The sequence below is a fragment of the Hyperoodon ampullatus genome, assembly GCF_949752795.1.
Source record: "Hyperoodon ampullatus genome assembly, chromosome: 17".
Classification (NCBI taxonomy): Eukaryota; Metazoa; Chordata; class Mammalia; order Artiodactyla; family Ziphiidae; genus Hyperoodon; species Hyperoodon ampullatus.
Window position 1 is genome coordinate 17,089,908 of NC_136930.1, and position 15,764 is coordinate 17,105,671.

The following is a 15,764-nucleotide window of genomic DNA, read 5'->3' on the forward strand; positions in this document are numbered from 1 at the left end:
TCTATCAAGGATAATTTACTAAAATAATTCATTTTAATTTCCAATCTAATCATGTTCTAATGACTCATTTAAACAATGAAACTGCTTATAGTTAATTATACAGAGAGATTTCTAATGTAATTATATGGAAAAGCATACTAAAGATGGAAAAACTTAGAATCATGTAAATTATAACACAACAAAAACAGTCTTCTGCTTCAGCTCAAAAGCAGAGCATTTCAAAAATGTCTCCATAATAATTTTCTTTAAAAAGCTGAATGATTTTGAAATATTTTGGCATTGTAATTAAAGGGTATCAAGTTACGCACCAAGGAACCCTGAACATACAGTATAACTACATTTCAAGTGAATTTTCATGAAATGCATAGAAGTTATAGAAGCATACTAACTGGGCTGGACAAAGTCTGAGGTTCACAGAACTACTGATATAAAACTTTCTTCTTCTAAAAGATAATAAATCAGTAAGAACATTCAGGTTTTAAAAGAAGATAATAAAAATGTACTCAATAAAAATTCAAAAAATAAATATTCACTTATGATAGAGATCCAAAGGCTTGCATCTAAAATGTGATTAAAAACTTTAGGTGAGCCCAAGAAAGGATAAAAGAATTACTGAGAATGTGCAAGTGTTCAGTCATATTCTGACCTATGAAGTCAGCTTTATTAATAATAACTTTAATTGTATAATAAATTATTCTGTAGATTTAAGCAAAAGGATGTGAGTTTAATACCTACATTCTGGTGAGCAAATAAGCTTTTTGTAACTTATAAATTTCAATTAATGAAAAAAATTTAAAAGTTAAAACAACGTAGTTTTCAGTACACTAATATATTTTTTTACTTTGTAATACAATATAGCTGTCACATACAATGGCTCTGGTAGGCTTAAATCAAATGTCAGTGGGCACGGAGGGCCAGAGAAGGGTTTATATACAATATTCAATAAGCAAAAATATCTACTCAGTGTACAGTAACAAAATTTTAAAAGTACTAACCTAGAAACACAGAAAAAGAATTTATTGTTTTTAAATTCCAGAAATGAAAATAACAGCATGTCATCCATAACAAGCTGGCCCTATAATTTCTAAACTACAGTCCAATTAAAACATTTAAGAAATAGAAACAATCTACATGTTTTTCTACCAGGTAAATATACCTGAGAAAGTTACCTATAAAGAAAGAGGCTTTAAAACTCTTAACCACAAAGACTCTTCTACTGTGACATTATGAGGACGTGCCGGGCACCTGACGGGGAGGGAAGCCATTTCCCACAGTCTGTTCACCACACACTGCAGGCTGCAGCCCGTCAGCAAAACAATACTTCATACCAACACCAAGCTCATTTGACCAAAGCAGTACAGTAATGTTTTAAAACCATCTGTTTATCTTCATTAGTATGTGAAAATCACCGTACACAAATTTGGAAATGTTTAACGTGTCCATAAATAAGAGTGTATTATCTCAGCATAAGCTTTAAAAACAAACAAACAAACAAAAAAACAAAGGTCTGAGTAGTCAGCCCAAATATAGGAGAAACAGATTCCACATTTTGACTAAAGTAAAGGTATTTTAAAATTATAGTTGTTGTCATTGCTAAGAATTAACAAATAAATACAAATTTAAAACTTTAAGTAGTTCTTCTGGCAGCAAAATTACATCTACCAGAGGAACATCTCCAACCAGAAAATCAATTCAGAGCTTGAATGCAATTTGTGCTTTGTTTCTATAAAAATGCAAATGCAGTGTTACTTTCAGACATTTCTAAATGACTAGATTTGTAAATAAACAGTGAACTCCTTTTCATCACAGTTTATTTCTAGTTCACCCTATGCAGATTATAGATAGAACTAAAAATTGCTTAGTTTTTTTTTTCCAGTACTTTAACTGCGTGAATCAAGGTCCTTTTATTTTAAACAGTGATTTATTGTTATTCTTAAGGTAAACAACGAAAACAAGTTCTAAATTTTAATTTTTAAGTTAAGTGTTTAAAATTTCAGATGACAGAGCCAAAAACTGGTTAACAGCTTTTTAGATTTCGTATTAATCGTCTAAGTAAGAACACTCACGACTACCTGGCAATAGATGTGAAAGAATCAGGTTTCTGTGATGAGAAACAAAAAAAACATGCAAAATACCCCCTAAAACACATGATCTTCTCTCTTATATCTAAATTTGTAAAATTTTTATAAATATATGATCATTCTACATAATACAGATCTTCTAGAAGATTTCTAAAGGAAATTACAGTTTTTGGTCTTAAGGAGTAAGACTAAGATGGAAAGGGGGGTGACAATAATGAAATCTGAGGGAGCAGTCCGCTCTTTCTACACACAAGCACGCTGCTGTTCAGCCAGTCAAGTGAGCGATTACAGTTCAGTACAGGATTTTCAAGGCAGCTAAGAAGTCAGAACACAGGTATTTCCTCTTCCTAGAGTTAACAATTCTTTAAAAAGTTCTATTCATAAAGGATTGTTGGTTTTTTTTTCAAAAGGGAACACTGACTAAACGGGGGGGAAAAAAGTTTCCAGCCCCCAATTCATATACACAACAAGCGGACTATAAGCTAGATTTAGACTGCCCGGTGAAATGGACTTGTTGGTACCGCCTAAGGTAGGCACTACCCTAGATGTTTCAAAACATGATCTAGTAAAACGATACATGTTTTTATGCCTCAGACAACTAGAAAGCATTACTGTTCTAATACCATGTTTAACTAACTCCTAAGATAATAGACTTCTAGGATGTTGTACCTTAGTGGTATACCTGAATCATTACTAGCAATAGAATGCCAAATTCAAAACTGCTATGAAAGTAAAATCATCATTAGAAAAAACCCTACTGTAAAATGAGGGAGGACTTAGTGCTAATACTAACACCAAATGGATGAAGGCAGAATTCTGGTTTGGGGAGGAGAGTGAGGGAATAGATGCACCCAAGCAGAACATAGAACAGAGAATGAAAAATGTTTAAAAAAAAAAAGAAGAAGAAGGAATATGGAGGAGAGCCAGGCAGCAAAAGAATTACTGGAGAGAATGAAAAATCTTTAAAATGAGGCACGTGCACATGACTCGTTTTTCTGTTCTCTGTGTTCCTAACGATTTACAATGTAAGTGGCACAGAAGTCACACTAGCAGGCAAGGATGAGCTTTCTGATGGATAGAGATGAAGGATTTGGGGCTAACGAACTGTTTTGTTTTCTTGTTTTTGCTTTTAATTCATACCTGAAAGCCTTGAATCCTTGCTAAATATTCCAGCTGTTTTGAAGGCTGTACTGGAGAACAAGGGGGAGGAGGAGAACTTCCTTTTAAACCTATGGCTTCAGCTGTAGGAGATGCTCCATTCATAAGGAGTTCCCTGGCAATTGTAGCTGAACTACTCGAGGTGGGAGATATACTGAAGAAAGAGCTTGAGGGTTGGTTCATGTCTTTGGGTGACAAATAGCCTAGAGTAGTGCCAGAGATTACTTTGTGGCGGCTGGCTTCCATCTCTTGATAAACATCAGGAGACAAATGAAGAATTCCTTTTGGAGCTACAAGTAAAATAAAGGAACATTGTTATTACACATAAAATAAGTGGAACAGAAACATGTTATAGCATTATTAACTCAAGGATTTCACTCGACACAGTGACTGAGCAGTGAGAAACGCTGTTAAGCAAGCACCTTCCCCATGCTTGCAGAGGCAACGGCAGTCTCCTGTTTGGAGGTGAATAATGTATGTTTCAATATTCCTAGTATCATTAGTATAAACAAGCCACCAAAGTGACTTCAGGGGAAAGTGTACGTGGTAGGGAAGCTATGGAAGTGCAACATGGGATAAGATTAGGAATGTGCAGGGTCTTCATCCTGCAACTTGATATTTTATGATCTCATAAAAGAGATCCCTAACATGGATTTTGCTGCAAAATCCCTAACATATGCAGCAATTGAGACACAGTGGGTAAAAATGAAGGCTGGGTCAGTCCAAACCACCTGAGGAACAAACTCATATATCCGACGGCCTACTGGTGTTCTCCTATGTCCCACCGTCAACTCTATCTCATGAACATGTCAAAAAGTGACAGAGCATCTTCTCCCCCAAACTGTCTCCTATCTGGCTTATCTCATCATGATACCACGAACCACCTGCTCAGCTGCCCAACCGGGACTCCTGGCAACCATCTTTGAGTCACCCACAAACAAGTAACTGCCGTGTGCAGTCTAGAATTTGCCCCATCATCACCAAGTGCATTAGTTCAAGCCAGGCCACACACAGGTTCTAATATCAAGAGGAGTGAGCCTGGGGCTGTGTCATCAGTTGGCAGGGTTGTAAACATATAAAAACAGCACTTTCCTTTGACTACCATTTGCCTCAGAGAGGTTTCAAACCACATTTCACACTGCTTGTTCTAATATCTTTGGGTCAGATTTTAACGACTCTCAACTCATGATATTATCTTTTAAGATTAGTGATAAATCACCACTTGTGGAGAACGTGCTCTGAGAGACACAACTGGATTCCCTTGTCCTGCCTCCCCCTGTCCCACCACTAACCTCCTGAGTCAAGCCCTCAGTGTTTCTGGCCAGGGTTACTGTAACAACCACTAAAAGTTTCACCGCTGCTAGTCGCCCCAGTGTCCGTTTCCCAAAATGTGTTCTATGACATGGTCCCCCAATATAAGGGTTCCATGATAAATAAATTGGGGAAATAATGAAAATTATATCACACACAAACATCCCTTCTGGAGGATTAAAACTGCACATTAGCACAGTAAAGACTGAGAAGTCCAGAAGAACAGAAATCTATTCAACTTGGTTTAACCCAGGATTTCCCAAATTTATTTTATATCCAGGCTTTTCACATAATATTAATAATATCTAACACTCTGGGAAATGCTAAGACCAGCCACTCTCTTACTTTAAAGTCTTCACTGGCTCCCCATCACTTACACGATAAAATCTAAACTTCTTAGGATGACATATGAAGCCCTCAGTGACCTGGCCCCTCCTCACCTCTCCATCCTACTAAAATATTCATGCGGAACCCATGCTCCCATCATGCAAATATATTCACACTTCTTCCAATACTCTGGCGTGTTTGATCCCATCATATCTTTATTTCTATTGTACACACATACACATACACACACCAGTTAAGCTTCGACTACTAGGTTCCAGACACTGTGCTAAGCAATACTGTCCTGACCTCAGGTCACCCTCAGTCTCTCAGGAGAGGAAAATGAAAGAGATAAATAACACAGTGCGGTAAGTGCCTCTGGAGAGGTGGGTTAGGGAGCGGTAGGAGTGGGAGAGGAGAAGCACTAGGAGCTCAGCAAAGGCTTCCTGGAGGTGGTACTGATGGCACATTTCAATGGATGAGGAGAACTGGGCCAGGGAGGAAGAGGGCTGAAGGCAGATGGCAGCATGAGCAAATGCAGGCACCGGGGGAAGGAGGAGGCGGGAAGGGGCCGAGCTCCAGGAGACTTCATCCTGACCGCTTTAAACCTAAAGGAGTTGCTTTTAAAAATAATTTACATATGGGACTTCCCTGGCAGTCCAGTGCTCGGCGCTTCCACCGCAGGGGCTTGGGTTCGAACCCTGGTCCGGGAACTAAGATCTCGCATGTCGCACGGCGCAGCCAAAAAAATAAGTGATTTATATAGCTTAAAATAACGTATCAATCCCATTTTATGGATTTACTTTATGCCTTTGTGTTTGTTAGCTTTATATCCAGGAAAAATTTCAACAAAAAAATTTAAAAAGAAAACATATGCATTGGAAAAAATACAGATGAATCTCACTAGCCACAGCAAACAACTTTTACATTTGGCTTTAAAAATATACTTTTAGTCTTGTTTCCTATATACCTTTTTGTTAACTTGAAAAAATAAGTTAAAACATAAAAATACCACATGAGGGTTTCCCTGGTGGCGCAGTGGTTGACAGTCCGCACACCGATGCAGGGGACATGGGTTCGTGCCCCAGTCCGGGAAGATCCCACATGCCGTGGAGTGGCTGGGCCCATGAGCCATGGCCGCTGAGCCTGCGCGTCCGGAGCCTGTGCTCCGCAGCGGGAGAGGCCACAGCGGTGACAGGCCCGTGTACCGCAAAAAGAAAAAAAGAAAAAAAAAACAACCCGCATGATCCTTTTGTTGTTTACAAAACAATATACTTTCATTAATAATTTTAAGGCTTAAATTTTCATTATATGAATTGCTTCCTTAAACAATTCTGCATTGTTGGACATCTAATTTATCTCCTTTTCATGCAATTAAAACAATAGAGTGAAACACATTTTTTGCAATTACATCCTTATTCACATGAAGATTGATTTCCTTCACTTAGAAGCAGAATTGCTAGTTCGAAGAATACGCATTTTAGTTTTTCTGACACTAACAAACTGCTCCAAGTTGGTACAACTCCAACAGCTGAGCCAATTTCACGCTTCCATACTAATATATGCAAGTTTCTCTTTCCTACTTTTGTATTGGACATTATTATTAAAAAAATCCTTGCCACTGTTCTCTGTTAGTGTTGGTAAGTGGCAAAGATTTTTTTAATAATATCTAATACCAAAATAGGAAAAAAAGGTACTTTTAGCCCCACCACCTGACATCTGGGGAGGTGAGAGGAGCTGGAGATTTGAGCTCAGTCATCAGCGGTCAGCAGTTTAATCAGGCACGCCTACATGATGGAACCACCACAAAACCCCTAAATGAGGAGGTCTGGGAACCTTCTGAGTTTTGAACACATCCACGTGCCAGGAGGATCGGGCTCCCCAACTCCATGGGGACAGAAGCTTCTGTGCTCTAGAGCTTTTTGAAACTCATCCTGTGTACCTCTTCATCTGGCTTTTCGTTTTAAATTCCTTTATAATAAACCAGTGATAGTATCTTCCCAAGTTCTGTGAGCTGTTGTAGCAAATTATCGAACTTGAGAAGGGAGTTGTGGGAACCCCCTGAATTTATAGCCAGTTGGTCAGGAGTACAGGTGGCAACATGGGACTTGTGACTGGCAGAATGGGGCATCTTGTGTGGTGGAGCCCTTAATCTGCGGGGTCTGTGCTAATTCCGGGGAGTGTCAGAACTGAACTGTAGGACACCCTGTTAGTGCCTGGAAAATTGGAGAGTGGGTTGGTATGGGGGAAAAAATGCCTATACATTTGGTATCAGAAGTGTAGCAAAAACAGTCATATGTCAACACTGATCAAACTGTACACATATGTGCAGTTTATTATACTTCAATTTTATCTCAACAAAGTAAAAATATCTGCCAGTTTGATTAAGTGCTATGTCATATTATTAATTTTTTAATTTTTTCACTAGCTGCACAAACACCATATGTAATTCTTACTTAAAGAATAACTCAATGTATGACTAAATTCTATACTCAATTTAAGAAATCAGGAAACTAACAGCATTATCTCAGCACTGCTATTATACAGAAGTAATGGGCTTGCCAACAGCAATATTATAAAGCAACGAAAATGCTCTCCCAACACTCAAGAGAGGCATTACATCACAGTATAAGAACTCATGCAGAGTACAGGCTCCCTTATTCTACAGTAAAGCCTGAATCGACTTTTCTTCATGAATAAAGAAGATTCCTTTCTGCAGAGCTCAAGTGATGTAACAGCCATTGAAAGACTGTAAAGGCACATGTGGATTTATGCGGTCAACTACTGAATGATTTTCAACATGAATATTAGTAACAGTGTTTGGATCAGTCACAATTCATTTAGGTTCTTCCTGTTGTAAATTTAAGTCACTTTTCAGTAGGTAAAGATGGAAAAGCAGATTCAAAGAGTAAGTTCAGATATACATATTTAAGGACTTTCAACTGTCTCCTGAAAAACTATATCCATTTATTCTTCTATTAGCAATGGGTGACTAAAACCTGTTTTCCTACACGTCTGTCAAAACAGGTTTTAGTTATTCTAAATAATTACTGCCACTCTACAACATTCATTGTTACATTAATTTACATTTATTTGATTACTGCACAGATAAACTTTCTCTCATGTGACCACCTCAGGCCCAAGCCCTTTTTCCTGTTGGCTTTGACCTCAGTTTTGCTCATGGCCTTGGAAGGTATTCCCTTGCTCAGGCTTGTTATATCTGTTATATTTACCCCTCTATCTGAAGATGTCCTGAACCCATTCTCCCATCGTTTATCTTCTGTCCCTGATTTTGCCTTTAATACTCCCATCTTAATACTGTCAATCTGAAACCACTGTACGTGGCTACACCGCAGATACAACAGTGGCACTATTCTAGCTCTTTACACGCATTATCTCATTTAAACCCCACAACAACCATATGAAATGGATTTTTATTTCTCTATATTATAGATGAAAAAACTGAAGCACAGAGAAGTCACAAAACACAGCCAAGGTCGTATGGATAATGATTAGCAATGCTAGACTTTAACTCCAGGTAGTCTGTCACTAGAGCTTGGATACTTAAACATTACATTAAATGGCCCCCTGAAAGAACAAGAAGAGCACAAAATGCAATGTCCAGCCAGTTCCAAACACCTAGGTTTAATCCAGGAAGTAAACTCCAAGACTGAGGTTTACCCAGATTGGTTCCACGGTTGACCAATGTCATCATGGTTGTTCTTAGATGTTCCAGAGATTGCCTCACCAAAATCTCCCTAGATTATACACTGTTCATACAGGATTTTAAAAGCCCCAACTTGCCAGGGACTGCGACATCTTACAAACAAGGAATGCCAGGCCATGGTGCCCTTTTTACTTGTTTTCCCCATTAGGTTTACGCTTCCCTCAAATAGGTGTGTAAACCCTCCAGCACGCAAAGCCTTCTGCAGCATTTTCCTGGAGCTCCAGTTCTTACTGGAAGAGCTGAAGAGGACATTTTGAACTGAGATCTCTTAAAAGGTCTAATCATATGTATAGATAAACACACTCAGCAGAACCTGGCCTTCTGATGTTCACTAACATCGTAACTCTTCCAGAGGCTGAAGAACACAGATGAGTAGTAAGTGGTATCAGGCGTATCAGAACAACAGGGCAAGTCAACGGAGCAAGAAAGATAATGTCACTTCACTGGTACAAGTGGTTAATATTAGTCTGGAAAGAGGGATTTCTCTGCAAGTCTGTGGAATGAACACATAGCTACTGCTTAATAAAATGAACTTGTCACTTTTTATACCAAAGCTCTGAGAGAGAAATCTTACTGCTTGTTTCCATAAATCACCTTGAATTCTTGCCTCAGTACTGTTAGACTCAATGTTCTGTTTATAAATATTCAAATACCCAACAGTACTCAGGTCTACTTCGGTCACAGTGAGTTTTTCCTAACAAAAAGTTATAATTCACACAGAGGTAAAATACCTTCGTAAATGAAAGAAAGAGCAGAAACGGTGGTGGGTTCTTCGGACTGAGATTTAACACGTGTGGGTAGATTCTGCTCCTACGTAGACACCATCAAGGATGACTGACCACATTTTAAGAAGAAAGTCAATTATTTGTATGTGTTTTGAAGGTTGGTGCCTCAGAATTTTGTTCCTTCTCTGATCAGACGTTTTGTTTAGTACGACCTCAGAAGACAGAGTCCTGCTTCCTGACTGGCATCAATTATCTTAAAACACACCCCAGTTTTTGAGGGTGTGTGCCTGCCAATTTAGAACTGGATATCTCAAAAGTTACTTGGTTGTTACTGGCAAAATAGATTCTTAATGAGTTTTATTTTAATCTTCTATTGTCCAAAGTTTCAAGTGGCAGCCAGGTATAAATACATTATGTGACTGGTTTTCCTGTTGTAAAAGTAAAGTCCACCTCTCCTAGCATTTGCTACTCACTGAATTTCCCTTGTGTGTCCTGATGGTGGCAAAATCTCATCATTCTAATCTGTTTAAAAAACCTTATCTTTAAAGTTTCAAAAAATTATAATTGAAAAATTCCTAAAACCTGGAAAATAAACTGCTGGTTCAAAACAGGAAATTTGAGACAAGAACGAGCAAAAACAGCAAGATTTATCAGTTTGATAGTGATTTTAAAAAGGCATTTATATGAAAACTCACAAAATCCAGGTAAGGTCTGTAGTCTAGTTCATTGTATCATACCTGTGTCAATTTCCTCATTTCGATAATGTACTATAATTACGTAAGATGTCACCACTGGGAGAAGCTGAGTGATGGGTACACACAACCTCTCTGTACCATTTTTACAACTTTAAAAAGTTTTAAAAACCCAACTACATGAAAGCATCGTTATGCTGCTCTGGGCATCTCCCAGAACAGAGGTCCTAGAACAAAGCAGTGCTGAGACCTCAAGGTAGAGAGGACCTTGAGGGCTCCAACTTTGACCACTGATGTGCCTAACGTGCAGCCCTGGCTCCCCAGGCTCTGGCTGCTTGACCTCTCGTTCCGTGAGAGTAAGGGAGAACCTGATGGGGGTGTGGGCCCCATGGCTGGGATTCTGCTCTTTGCCAAGGAAGCTTGAGGTCATTTATTAGGTGAGAGTACATGCGAGCCAAGAAAGAACCTACTGGACCACCATGGCCATCCTCCTGGAGTGGAGGGATAGAGAATCCATCCTCTGCATGATCTTTAAGCTGCTAGGCTGTTTGGAACTTAGAAATTCCTCCTTCCCATGGCCCTGCTGTTGAGATGAATGAAACAGGGATATTTTGGTGGGACCCCACCTCTCTCTTCCCACACAGCTCGTTATCTAGCTGGTCTTCCAGTGGAGGGCCTTGGGTCCCTAGTCCTGCCAGATTTTTAAGCAACTATTTAAATGGAGACAAAAATTAATAATGCAAAATTTGAGGGAAACTCTTCTGAAAATTAAACTAAGAAAGGAAATGCTGGATAAAAGCAATACAATGAAAAAGTAAAACAAACAGGTAAATAATTTGTTAGAAGTTCCTTTTTTAAGGTCAGTTTCAGAATCACCTTGGAAGGTGAAGCCTCAACTAGCGAAAATCTGGTCACATCTTAGGGTATAGATGAGACTGAACCTATCTGGATTAAAAGAAAAAGCTACATTTAAAAAAACAGTCATTACTGAATGAATGAACAAAATGATGTATTTTAATGTACTCAAAAAGCATAACTTAAATCAGCGGTGAAAATTAACCTGGCTCTTGCCCTTGAGTTGGATGAAAGCACTGATTTTGTTAATTTGTGTATTTTATTGGTCTTATTTTTTTTTGCTACATTTAACATGAGGTATGTGAAAAGTTATTAATTTGGTGAATGCTTATGAATAAAACTACTGACAAAGAACTTTTTGGAAGATATGCAAGTCTTGTGGTGAGCACAGTACCAAGAAGGAAAAGTGCTTAGTCCCTTCCTGATCCACAAAGGTGGAGCTCCAGGGCAGAGGCCTGACAGGACAGCGTGATGCAACAGCCAGCACACCTAAAAGAGACTGTGCCTTGACTATATCAGCTGTGCAATTTGCGGGGGGGGGGGGGGGGGGGGGGGAGGGAACAAAATGGTAAATGATAAATTTTCTTTAATAAAACAAAAACAACAATAACAGCAACAAAAGAGTTTTTTTGAATATTCATCTTTTCATTTTTTAAGAAAACAATTTGAAATGAACTGGGCAATGCTTTTGGAGAGCCTGTTCTATTACACAAATGTACACTAGCTTAGCCAAAGAAAGGGGCCAGTCAGAGTTTTCAAACCCAGGGTTGAATTGTTATCTTTTCTTTAAAAGAGAAAAATAAAAAGTATATAATTAGAAAGGACAGGACCCTGAGTATGGTGAGTAAACTCACCATTCATCTTAATAGTAAAGGAGGTCTCACTTAGTTGGCTTATGTAGCAGAAATGTGTTCAAGGCTCAACATTTTCCATGAAGATAGAACTGTGAATATTTCGACTGAGCAGGACAAAACTTCTGCGGTGATAATGAAGTGTGAGAGCAGCTTGTGAAGACAATGAGTCGTGTTCAATTATTAAGTTTATTCAAACGGGATAAAAACATTGCTGGTAAAATAAAGATCATCCTCATTAGTTATCTTTCTTCACAGGAAAAAATCCATTAGCGACTATTTCCCTAAGACCATAAAAAAGACTAAAACACGGATTATGTAAATTGCCACATGACACAAATGACCAATCCCTCAGCAGGAAGAAACACATACTGAAATGCCTAACACAGCAGCCCCAACAGTATCCTTCTGCTAGCATCCTGAGCCTCTGTTACAGAAAGCTCACAAGACAGTCATAATTATAGCTAAAACTCATGCAGTCCTTACTAGAGAGCAGGCTTTGCATATATTAGCTCAGTAATCCTCACAATGACCCTATGAAGCAGGGATTATGATCCCACCCCATGGTCTCAGTGAAGACCACACAGGGAGCCTGGACTTCTACCCCAACCTGGCAGTAACAAGTGGTGTCAGAAGAGGAAGAGTGGAGAGTCAGGACTTGAATCATCACCTAGTGGTAACAAGGTTATCCCCACTGTGGTGTCAGTGAAGACCATGTAGCTACCAGAATTCCTACTCCATCCAGCAATAACAAGGAGTCCCCCACACTGGGCACCAAAGGAATCAGAGTGTGGAAACTGAACTAGAATTCTAAAAAGTGATCAAGTAACCCACAGGGAGTAAGGAAAAGAAAAGAAAACAAAAGAATAGAATAAGTAAATAGGGACTTTCCTGGTGGTGCAGTGGTTAAGAATCTGCCTGCTAATGCAGGAGACACAGGTTTGAGCCCTGGTCCGGGAAGATCCCACATGCCGTGGAGCAACTAAGCCCGTGCACCACACTGAAGAGTAGCCCCTGCCTGCCACAACTAGAGAAAGTCCGCACGCAGCAACGAAGACCCAATGCAGCCCAAAAAAATAAATTTAAAAAACCCCCTACTTTAAAAATAAAAGAATAAGTAAATAAGATGTCAGACTTAAGTCCTAACATATCAATAATTACACTAAATATAAATGATCTAAATATACCAATTAAAAGGAGATTGTCAGAGTAGATTAAAAATATGACCCAACTACATGCTGCCTAAAAGAAATTCACTTCAAATATAATTATATAGGCAAGCTGAGAGTAAAAGGATGAGGAAAAGAGACATATCTTATAAATATTAATCAAAAGAAAGCAGGACATTCTATTTCCAAATGATGACATGTGGAGATCTACAGACCCACCCTAACAAACAGCCAAAACTAGAGAATATTCATTTTGAAATATTTTTAAGTCCTTGGAAATAGAATATAAGGGCATATAACAAATAAAACATTCTCCCATGTAATGAGAATTTGGCTGGACTTTGTCCCCACTTCCTGGGAGATAGCCTCTAAATCCTTAGAATTTCATGAGTGACAGGAGTGTCTTTGTTATTCATGGGGCACCCCTTGGACCACGTCAGAGTTTATGCCAACAAGATGACTCAGAATGGGGGATGGTTATGTCAGAAAAACCAACTATGTGATTAGAGGGTTGGAGCTTTGAGTCCCATGGTAGCAGCCCAACCTCTGAGGAGGGGAGGAGGGTTGGAGATTGTTATCAACCTTATGGCCAGTGACTCAATCAGTTATGCCTGTGAAATAAATGCCCACAAAAATTGCAGGGCTTCCCTGGTGGCGCAGTGGTAGCGAGTCCGCCTGCCGATGCAGGGGACACGGGTTCGTGCCCCGGTCCGGGAAGATCCCACATGCCGCGGAGCTGCTGGGCCCGTGAGCCATGGCCGCTGAGCCTGAACGTCCGGAGCCTGTGCTCCGCAACGGGAGAGACCACAACAGTGAGAGGCCCGCGTACCGCAAAAAAAAAAAAAAAGAAAAAAAAAAAAAAAAAATTGCACAACTCTGGAAACTGAGTGTCTAGCAGGCAATACTCTGTGCATATTACACATCACTGGGTAGGGAGTGACACATTCCTGACTCCATGGGAAAAGGACATCAAAAAAAGTATACCAGAAGCTTTGTGTTTGGGACCCTCCAGATCTTACCCTATGTGTCTCTTTCTTTTAGCTGGTTCTGACTTGAATCATTTTTGCTATAACAATACTGTAATCATAAGTATAAGACTTTCCTAACTTCTGTGAGTCATTCTAGTGAATTATCAAATCTAAAGGGTAGTGGGAAGCCTTGAATTTATAGCCAGTTGGTCAGAAGTGAGGGTGGCTTTGGAAATCCTCCCAGTAGTGGCTGGTGTCTGAAGTGAAGCAGTCTTGTAGAGGACTATGCCCTCAACCTGTGGCACCTAGCCTAGCTCCAGGTTTTGCATCAGAAGTCATTGCACATTTATTCAGGAAAATCTAACAAATCACAATAAGAATAAAAGTCTTTGGCACTTGAGCCATGACCCATTCCGTCCGCCACATGCAGCTACAAAGATGGGGCTCTTTTTCTCCTCAACCGCCTATAAGTAATATGGTATCTCACCAGAACGGCAGGCCACCAGAATTTCTCACTTCCCCCAGCTCCAAGCTTCAAAAGTTAAATTGCATGTATACAGACAAAAAGTCAGGCAATCCCTTCTTCCACCCAGCCACCACTCATACAGGCACAGCAGGCTGAGAACACTTGAGAACTGACTGCTCTCTCCTCAGCTTGCTCATAGGATGGAAGTTCATGTCAGAAAAGGCAAAACAAGAACACCAGAGATTACCTCCCCTGACCAACACCCTGCTCACAAAGCAGGGGTGTCACTCTCAGAGAAGTGGGCCACTGTCCCCATTCCCACTCCAGAACAGTGACTCAAAATTCTGCCCAGGGGTGAGGTAGTCCATAAGAACAGAGCTCTGAAGCTTTCCCAAAGGAAGTGACTTTATTTTAAATGGAATGTAGGGAAGTTCAAGCCTAAGGGCACTCTTGAAAACACTGGAGATTTGGGGGCTAAGCAATTCACAGGAGTCTAGTAGCTTCATGAAAGCAGCAGCAAGTTCCAACGTAAACCAGCTAACTTCCCAGAAAGAACGAGGGAAAGAGACAGCTAAGAAGAAGGACCCTAGGGACAGAATGAATCTGAAATACTGGCCTCAAAAACTCTCCTGAAAAGGGACCAAATTTAATTGTATCAGAATGAGAGCAATTTATATTCTAAGAAAACAATAGGGCTATATGCTGCAATTAGTGGAGCCTAACAGCTGAATGTTGTATCATAATAAAGGCAAAAAGCTTAACAGATCAGAAAGAGAACAAAAGAGAGCCCTACTAAATCTGTCATTCCATGTGACCATGAGCATGCTAAAGATACTCCCTCTGAGAGTTGACAACCAGAGGCTTCATTCTGCAAGAGAAATAAATTTCATAAAAATAGTCCATAGCAGAAATTAAAGAAACAATATTTATGAAGGACAAATTCTGAAAAATAAAAATTTGGGGTCAGAGTGAATACATTAAAAAAAATAGTCCAGCTTTTCCTCTAAAATCAGGAACAAGGCAAGAATCCCCATTTCTGACACTTCTATTCAACAAATATTGGAATTTCTAACCAGAGGAATTAGGCAAGAAAAAGAAATAAAATGCATGCAAACTGGAAAAGAAGAAGTAAAATTATCTCTATTTGCAGATTATATAATCTTATATAGAGAAAACATGAAAGATTCCACACAAAAAAAACCTGCTAGAACTAATAAATGAATTCAGCAAAGTAGCAATACATAAAAGTCAACAGACAAAAATCAGTTGTTTTTCTATACACTAACAATAAACAATCTGAAAAGGAAATTACAAAAACAATTACATTTACAATAGCATCAAAAAGAATAAAATATTTAGGAATTTTCTTAACCAAGAAGGTAAAAACTTCTACACTGAAAGTGATAAAATACTGCTGAAAGAAATTAAAGAACACAC

The 15,764-nt window shown here is 39.2% G+C and overlaps 1 protein-coding gene across 2 annotated transcripts in view; it reads right to left on the reverse strand.

Annotated features, from left to right (window-relative positions):
• The window catches only part of STAU2 (staufen double-stranded RNA binding protein 2), a gene marked incomplete at its 3' end in the record, with an annotated part of 276,482 nt that overhangs the window by 126,165 nt on the left and 134,553 nt on the right, over nucleotides 1-15,764 (reverse strand). For both annotated transcript variants that reach the window (XM_079722642.1, XM_079722643.1), the window contains exon 10: nucleotides 3,222-3,529. In XM_079722642.1, the coding sequence (XP_079578768.1) occupies nucleotides 3,222-3,529 (308 nt within the window). The remainder of the gene's footprint in view (nucleotides 1-3,221; nucleotides 3,530-15,764) is intronic.